Consider the following 8633-nt stretch of genomic DNA (forward strand, 5'->3'; position numbering starts at 1 on the left):
ATCAGATCCTAGGGTTCTGTCGGGTCGCTCTAGGCGGCTCAGAGGACTCTATGCCACTGGCCCCACTTGTCTTGGGAGAGGCTTTAGAAGTTCGTCAGAGAGTTAGGAAGTGACGCAAGAAACTCGGATCTACCCAGAGAAGGGAAAAGGATCAGAGAGGGAATAAGTGAAGGTAAAATAAAATCTTTTACTTGTCTTACTCCTAAGCAAAATAAAAGGTCATTGTTTTTCAGAGTAATATTGAATATTAGTGACAGTGTATTGGGTAACTGTCGCACGTGTAAGGTGAGTGGCAGCGGTGTCCTAGGGACGGAAGAGAGGAATCGGGACACTGGGTTACAAGTACCTGTGCTACCCGTGAGGCGGTGTAGTGTTATTTGAAGGTGGACTTACATTAGTCCTAATATATATTGCAAACTTCTAAGACAACCATTAAAATTTTTTTGAAGTATAATTGATATGCTAAATAGGAGGAAAAAAATCTAATCAGATAAAATGCTCAATTAAACCGGAGAAGGCAGGAGAAGAGGGAAAGATTTTTTAAAAGAAACAAGTGTAATGAATAAAAAACAATAACAACCATATTAATACTCACTTTAAAAGTGAATGGTCTAGGCCTTCCCTGGTGGAGACCGCCTGCCAATGCAGGGGACGTGGGTTCACGCCCTGGTCTGGGACGATCCCACATGCCGCGGAGCGACTGGGCTGGTGAGACACGATTACTGAGCCTGTGCGTCTGGAGCCTGTGCTCCGCAAAAAGAGAGGCCGCGGTAGTGAGAGGCCCGCGCACCGCGAAGAAGAGTGGTCCCCGTTTGCCACAACTAAAGAAAGCCCTCGCACAGAAACGAAGACCCAACACAGCCATAAATAAATAAATTTAAAAAGTGAATGGTCTAGATACACCAATTAAAAGACTGAACTGTCAAAGCAGGTAAAAAAAATAAGACTTATAACATTTAATTATATATTGTCCATAAGAAGCCCATTTTAAACACGAAGACACAGATAGATTAAAAATAAAGGGAGGAGAAAGGCATACCATGCTAACACTAATGGAAAGAAAGTTGGAGTATCTATATCGATTTCAGACAAAGCTGACTTAAGAGCTAGTAAAATTATCAGGGACAAAAAGGGGTATTAAATATGATAAAGGGATCAAGTCTATAAGAAAACACAAGGATCCTTACCGTGTATGCACCTAACAACAGAACATCAAAATACATGAGACAAAAACTGATAGCACAGCACATTTTTCCAACAGCATTTGTTCACTTCATGTCTTGGTATCATATTTTTGTAATTCTCGCAATATTTCACACCTATCATTATTATATTTGTTATGGTGATCTGCAATCAGTGATATTTGATGTTTTGACTATGACTTGCTGAAGACTCATATGATGGTTGGCAATTTTTTTTTTTTTTTTTTTTCTGTACGCGGGCCTCTCACTGTTGTGGCCTCTCCCGTTGCAGAGCTCCAGACGTGCAGGCTCAGCGGCCATGGCTCACGGGCCCAGCCACTCCGTGGCATGTGGGATCCTCCCGGACCGGGGCATGAACCCGTGTCCCCTGCATCGGCAGGCGGACTCTCAACCACTGCGCCACCAGGGAAGCCCAATGGTTGGCATTTTTTAGCAATATTTTTTATTAACGTATGTACATTGTTTTTTAGACATAATGCTATTGTACACTTAACAGACTATACTGCAGTGTAAACATACTTTTATATTCACTGGAAAACCAAAAAAAATTCGTGTGACTTTTATTGCAACATCCATTTTATTGCAGTAGTCTGGAACCGAACGTGCCGTATCTCTGAGGTGTGCCTGTATATTAACTGCCACACTTTTTGTATTTTTATGCTTTTTCTTGGGGATTTCACTGTTTAAAATGGCCCTCAAGCATAGTGCTGAAGTGCTGTCTAATGTCCCTAAGTGCAAGAGGGCTGTGATGTGATGCCTTTATAGAGGAAGCGTGCTAGATGAACTTCATTCAGCACAAGTCATAGTGCTGTTGGCTGAGTTCAGTGTTTATGAATCAACAGTGTATATTAAGTAAGGTGTCTTTAAGCAGAAACACACATAAAACAAGGTTATGTGTTGATTGGTTGATGAAAATGTCGTGACCAGAGGCTCCGAGGAAGCTAACTCTATTTCCCCTAGGAGCAACGGTTTGTTATTCCCTAATTCAGTGTTCTCAGCTACTTTAGAGAACTACCATGGATGATGAGAATTGGCTGTATGTAAATATTTATATTTGCACATATGAAATTTATAGTATATTTTCTAAACAGGCCAGGGGAGTAGGCCAAGGAAAGAGTGTGTCAGTGGAGACTACTGTGTCTCAAGAGACAGAAAGCAGCCATGATGGTTGAGATTGAAACGTTAGGCATGATTCCTGCAGTGGCTGTGGAGGTGCAGACAGCCAGGCACAGCTAGATGAAGACTTGCTGTTCATTTTATGAGCCTTTATTACATGCCAGGGTGGGAGGCAATGTAGAGGAGATTTGGGGACTTAGAGACATGGAGGACTAGATCGTCTATGCTTTCCTCTCTAGAGCTCTTCAAGGACCTACTGTCTGAGTCTGGGGGTTTGAACAGGTGCTAGTACTGTCAGGGAAGAAAAATGAGGTGGCTGGCTGGGCAGAGGGCCGTGGGGGCTGCAGGGGCCTGTAAGGAGAGGTGGGGGGTGAGGCTCGGAAGGCTGGCAGATCAGCAGGGCCAGAGCAGAGTGAGGTCTGGAAATAGTTGCCTCTGTATGACTTATGGGGCAGGTGCTGGCTGGAAGTAAGGAGCTTGGACTTTATGCTAGAGGAAATAGAAGATTTCTAGGCAGGAGAGCAACACAGTTTCTGTTTTAGAAAGACCACTCGCACCACAGGGTGGTTCAAAAAAGACAGGAGAGAGTGAAAGTGCAGGCAGAGAGATGAGTGAGGACTCGATTGCAGTTCAGGCCAGAGATGGTGTGTGTTGGGGGGTGGGGGTGGGTAGGGTGGAGATTACTTAGGAGATAAACTGATTGGATTCAGTGGCTGACTGGGAATAGAGGCTGTGCAAGGGGAAGCATCTGGTGTGAGGCCTGTGCTCAGGCACGCATGTCTGGGCTGAGAAGGCTTCTTCTGTAGGAAGCAGTTTTGGGCCAAGTCATAGAGGGGTTTCACAGCCAAAGGAGGCAGGGAGAGGCCCCTTAGGGTCTGGAGTCCACTCACCACCAAAACCTGAGTCTCCCAGGACTGAAATACATCCTAACTGTGGTTGTTTTAAAATATGTCTAAAAAGTCTTTGGTCTTCCTCCAAGAGGTGAAGCAGCCTCAAAGAGAGCCTGAGCTAGAACCAACCAGCTATGCTTTTGCTAGGTTCCTGACCCTCAGAAACTATGAGATAAAGAATGTTTGTTGTTTTCAATCTGATAAGTTTTGTGGTAATTTGTTACACCTCAGTAAATAGCTAATATATTAGCTATTTGGGTTGGCCAAAAAGTTCGTTTGCTTTTTTCTGTAAGATGGCTATAGTAGTGCTTAGTTGTCTTTAACTTCATTCGAAACAATTTTGTTAGATTGTATTGCAACAGCAGTCATATCAGCATACACTTAAAAAAAGTATCAAAATTGGTGAATTTTTGTGTAGCCATTTTATTTTACTTAAAAAAATGTTTTTTTAATAAATTTATTTAGGGGCTTCCCTGGTGGTGCAGTGGTTGAGAGTCCGCCTGCTGATGCAGGGGACACGGGTTCGCGTCCCGGTCCGGGAGGATCCCACATGCTGCGGAGCGGCTGGGCCTGTGAGCCATGGCCGCTGAGCCTGCGGGTCCGGAGCCTGTGCTCCGCAACGGGAGAGGCCACAACAGTGAGAGGCCTGCGTACCGCAAAAAAAATAAAAAAATAAAAAAAATAAAAAATAAATTTATTTTTTTAGGTTTTTTTTTGGCTGTGTTGGGTCTTCATTGCTGTGCATGGGCCTTCTCTAGTTGCGGCAAGCGGGAGCTACTCTTTGTTGTGGTGCATGGGCTTCTAATTGCGGTGGCTTCTCTTGTTGTGGAGCACGGGCTCTAGGTGACTGGGCTTCAGTAGCTGTGGCACATAGGCTCAGTAGTTGTGGCTCGCGGGCTCTAGAGCGCAGGCTCAGTAGTTGTGGTGCACAGGATTAGTTGCTCTGCGGCATGTGGGATCTTCCCGGACCAGGTCTCGAACCCGTGTCCCCTGCACTGGCCGGCGGATTCTTAACGACTGAGCCACCAGGGACGTCCCTGTGTAGCCATTTTAATATTGGAGAAGAAAGAAAACCCCCAACATTTTCAGCATATTATGCTTTGTTATTTCAAGAAAGGTAAAAACGCAACTGAAACACACACAAAAAATTGTGCAGTGTATGGAGAAGGTGCTGTGATGGATCGAACGTGTCCAAAGTGGTTTGCGAAGTTTTGTGCTGGAGATTTCTTGCTGGACGATGTTCCATGGTTGGGTAGACCAGTTGAAGTTGATAGCGATCAGAGAACATTAATTGAGAGCAATCAACGTTATACCACACGGGAGAGAGCCGACATACTCAAAATATCCAAATCAAGCGTTGAAAATCATTGGCACCAGCTTGGTTCTGTTCATCGCTTTGATGTTTGGCTTCCACAAGAAGTTACACCGGAAAAGCCTTCTTGACCGTATTTCTGCATGTGATTCTCTACTTGAACATAATGAAAACTTTCCGTTTTTAAAACAAATTGTGATGGGTGATGCAACGTGGATACTGTACAATAATGTGGAACGGAAGAGGTCGTGGGGCAAGTGAAATGAACCACCACCAACCACACTGAAGGCCAGACTTCATCTAAAGAAGGTGATGTTGTGTATATGGTGGGATTAGAAGGGAGTCCTCTATTATGAGCTCCTTCTGGAAAATCGAACGAGTAATTCCAACAAGTACTGCTCCCAATTAGACCAAATGAAAGCAGCACTCATCGAAAAGCGTCTGGAATTAGTCAACAGAAAACACATAATCTTCTATCAGGATACCACAAGACTGCATGTTTCTTTGATGACCAGGCAAAAACTGTTACAACTTGGCTGGGAAGTTCTGATTCATCTGCCATATTCACCAGTCATTGCACCTTTGGATTTCCATTCAGTCTTTACAAAATTCTCTTAATGGAAAAAATTTCCATTCCCCAGAAGACTGTAAAAGGCACCTGGAACAGTTCTTTGCTCAAAAAGATAAGAATTTTGGGGAAGACGGAATTATGAAGTTGCCTGAAAAATGGCAGGAGGTAGTGGAACAAAACGGTGAATACGTTGTTCAATAAAGTTCTTGGTGAAGATGAAAAATATGTCTTTTGTTTTTACTTAAAAACCTAAGGAACTTTTTCACCAACCCGGGACTAACTACTGGGATGACCAAACTCTACCTTCTGAGACCTCCCATCCCCTCGCCTCAGGAAACAATGCCGATTTCACTGACAGGAATCATCGGACAGCAGCACCTCAGACTTCTGTCCTCTCAAGCAGCACCACGGCACCCGGGTCCTCCTGACGCCTGTGATATGGGGCCAGGAGCGGCGCGTGGTGGGGGGGCGGCCCTGGGCAGGGAGCGCAGAAGGGCAGGTAGATGGTGCCCACGTCGGGACGCCAGCAGGTGCGCGGGGTCTTCCTGTTTCTGAATCCCCTCCAGGTCCTCCCCTCCCCTACCCCAGCCCCTCTGGGCCCTCACCACACAGCAGCATCTGGGTAAGGCCGCGTCACTCCTCGGATGGATGAACGTCCCCCAGTGCTTCCACTGCGCTTACAACAGAAGCCGCCTCCCGCTGCGGTCCAGGGCCCTGCAACTCTCCCACCTCGCCTTGCACCTCGGCCCCGCCCTCCTTTCCGCTGCCGGACCAGCCCCTCCAGGGCTGCTGCTCCTCGCAGGACTTTGCTGACCACTCGGCGCCCCGTTGGGGCAGCTGTTATTCACAGCACCGCTCTGGGTGACAGCTTTTCATGTCTGTTTACCTGCTTTTCCCTCCCCACTAGCAGGTGAGCTTTAAGGGCACACCTTAGGCGTAGTCCTTTCATCCAGAGCAGTACCTGCAACATTGTCAGTGTTGGGGAGGGTCTCCTTCAGACCGCGCTCCGAACGGCCGGGGCCCCGCCCACCGCGCCCCGCCCACCGCGCCCCGCCCACCGCGCTCCGAAAGGCCCGGGCCCGCCCAACGCGCTGCCAGCGCCCCGCGGAACTCTGCTACGCAGACGTGTTTCGCGGGGAGCGAATTCGGCGTCGGTCCTGAAGCCCTCCTCAGGGTCTGGCTGCGGCTGCAGCGCATGGCGGTGAGTGCTACGGTGAGGGCGCACCGGTGTCGGGGCCTTGGGCCCTTGGTGGCTCCTCGTGACCTTTGTACTGTCCCGCTTTCTCCAGGCTCCAGGACATCCTGCTCGGGAGACATCGGCAGCCCCAGGTACTGCCCGCGCACCCCGCAGCCCCCGGTTCCCCCCGCCGCTTCCCGGCGCCCCGAGTCCTTCCACTGTAAGGCCCTATCAAGTCTGTCTGCTTAGGGCACCCTACGTGCAGTGACGCTGCCTCCAGGGCCAAGAAACAAAAGAAGAAGAAGAAAACCCGGAATGGGGCCTCTGCGGCGAATGGAGGCGGGAAAGCCACAGAATCGCCGGCCTCAGAGGAAGCCCCCCTAAGTGCGGAGGCCCAGGCAAGGGCGGGCCTTAGTCGGGAAGGGTGGAGCCTCGGGGTGCATTCTGGGTGGGAATCCGCCGGTGGGTGTAGTCTCGGATTTGCGGACTTAAAGCGGGGAGAGGATGAGATGGGGGGTTTTGTGTTCCTGTGGGATGGGGCTGGAGGCCGCGGGGTCCAGGTACCCTCTCACAGCCACTATCCCCGATCCACCACAGGCGGAGCAGCTGGCCCGGGAACTGGCCTGGTGCGTGGAAAAGCTGGAGCTGGGGCTGAAGATGCAGAGACCCACCCCTAAGCAGAGTGAGGGGCCTGTCTGTAGAGTTGCGGGGGGCGGGGGCGGGTGAACCGTGACAGTCCTGTGGCCTGCAGGTGCTCCCAAGGGATGGAATCGTTACCTTTGCGGTAGGACAGTTGGAGGTGAGGATAGAGAAGGTTACTAGTCTGTTTTCATTTGCAGAAGAGCAAGCTCTTGGGGCAATCCGAACCCTGCGCAGCCAAAGAACCCCCCTGCCCCGGAAGAGGCAGCTGATGCACTCCTTGTTCGGGGACTACAGGGCTCAGATGGAAGCCGAGTGGTGCGTGGCCCTGCGGGCTCTCAGGACTGGTGAGGACCTGGGAACTGGTTGGTGCACACCTGCCTAGTTCAAGGGGGCGGGGAGGAAGAGCCTGGGCAGTGGAAGGAGGAAGCCCAGAGCAGTAGGGCTGGCGGGGGTAGAAGATGGCTCAGGAAAGCGTCAGGGAGCAGGGAGAGAGAAAGCCTGGATCTCAGGAACACAGAACTTGGGCTTGGACCAGGGAGGCAGGGGCAGGAGAGTTAGTGAATCTCTCTGTGATTCTCAAGGGGGTGTGATGATAGTGTGATACCTTATAATTTTGAGAAGTAAGTCAGTTAATTTTTACAATGGGGATAGAGTTGTATGGGCACAGTTAGCATTAGCCATTATCATTCAATTCTGATACAGTCTCTCCCCTCCCTTACAGCTGCCCACTCAGTCCAGGTGCAGCCTGTAGGTGAGGCCGCCAGAAAGAAGAGCCAAAGGGTCTGCAGGCCTCGTCTAACAGGGAGAGCCAAGGACACCCGAGACACTCCTGATGAAGAGTTTAGGTTCAATTTCTTTTAGCCTCTTCCCCATTCTGGAACGGTTCTCCTCTGCAGTTGGTGCAGGGGTTTGTCTTGAGTGCAGAGCTTTCCAGGAATGCTCTGTCAGACAGATGTGGGGTTGCTCTGTCCCTGGCTGGTCAGTGAATCTGGTGCCATGGCTGTTGGGAAGATGCAGGACCTGCATGTTGGGTACTGACCTGACTGTCAGACAAGCCCAGGACCCCGTTTATAGGTTTTCAGCTGAAATGTCTCTCCTGCCAGAAGAGGGCGGTCCATTCAGAAGTTTCTACAGTAAACTGAAGTGAGTGTTTAGCATGTTGTAGAAGGACTCTTTTAACAGGCTTAGGAGCAGACTAAGTAGATGTTGGTAATAAGGATTAGTAGGGAAGCAACATAGTTATGCACTGGTGCTCACTTATGGGAGGATGTTCTGTCAGGTGGTGTAGAGCTCCATGCCATTGTGTCTCATTGCCATAATAAAAGTATTCCTCACAAAAGTGGAAGAGTGAAAGCGTGTGTTAACTGTCTATATAGATGAGATGGTGTGTGGCACTGCTGGGTCCAGGCTCTCACCCCAGTGCTTGGTCTTTTGTCGTATTGCCTTCATTCCTGAGCAGGTAGCATCCTTGGGGAGCCATCGTAGCCCCCAGCAGCCCAGGCTTTGTTCTGAGGAGCAGATAGCTTCCTGCCCTAAGAATCCCAGCCAGACACCAGCATTGAGCCTCAGTGGACAAGCTCTGATGTCAGCTGCTCCAGGTGATAGTCCCAGGCCTTCTGCATTAAGTTGGGTTTTCAGGGGGGCTTAATCCTCTTCAGTGGTTGTGGTGCCATCTTTGGTGGTGTCTCCCAAACTTGCAGACTAGACTAGATAGATACCTGGA

At 49.4% G+C, this 8633-nt stretch overlaps 1 protein-coding gene across 2 annotated transcripts; it reads left to right on the forward strand.

Annotated features, from left to right (window-relative positions):
* The first annotated feature begins 84 nt into the window (after positions 1-84).
* On the forward strand, positions 85-8249 carry C17H8orf33 (chromosome 17 C8orf33 homolog). Of its 2 annotated transcripts, XM_049700785.1 has the most exons (7): positions 85-172; positions 4322-6292; positions 6381-6420; positions 6518-6666; positions 6866-6950; positions 7108-7254; positions 7632-8249. In XM_049700785.1, the coding sequence occupies exons 2-7, from the start codon at positions 6287-6289 to the stop codon at positions 7769-7771; spliced, it is 567 nt and encodes a 188-aa protein (XP_049556742.1). In that variant the 5' UTR covers positions 85-172; positions 4322-6286; the 3' UTR covers positions 7772-8249. The 2 variants fall into 2 exon arrangements, with proteins under 2 accessions (XP_049556742.1, XP_012386901.1); XM_012531447.3 differs by lacking the exon at positions 85-172 and having other exon boundaries at positions 3922-6292.
* The last annotated feature ends 384 nt before the right edge of the window (positions 8250-8633 follow it).

Source organism: Orcinus orca, chromosome 17, assembly GCF_937001465.1.
Source record: "Orcinus orca chromosome 17, mOrcOrc1.1, whole genome shotgun sequence".
NCBI classification, from domain to species: Eukaryota; Metazoa; Chordata; class Mammalia; order Artiodactyla; family Delphinidae; genus Orcinus; species Orcinus orca.

Excerpts from the sequence above, each read along its gene's own strand:
- C17H8orf33 (XM_049700785.1), top strand. Across the intron at positions 6,421-6,517 it reads GGAGACATCGGCAGCCCCAG|GGCACCCTACGTGCAGTGAC; the intron begins GTACTGCCCGCG and ends CTGTCTGCTTAG. Across the intron at positions 6,667-6,865 it reads CCCTAAGTGCGGAGGCCCAG|GCGGAGCAGCTGGCCCGGGA; the intron begins GCAAGGGCGGGC and ends GATCCACCACAG.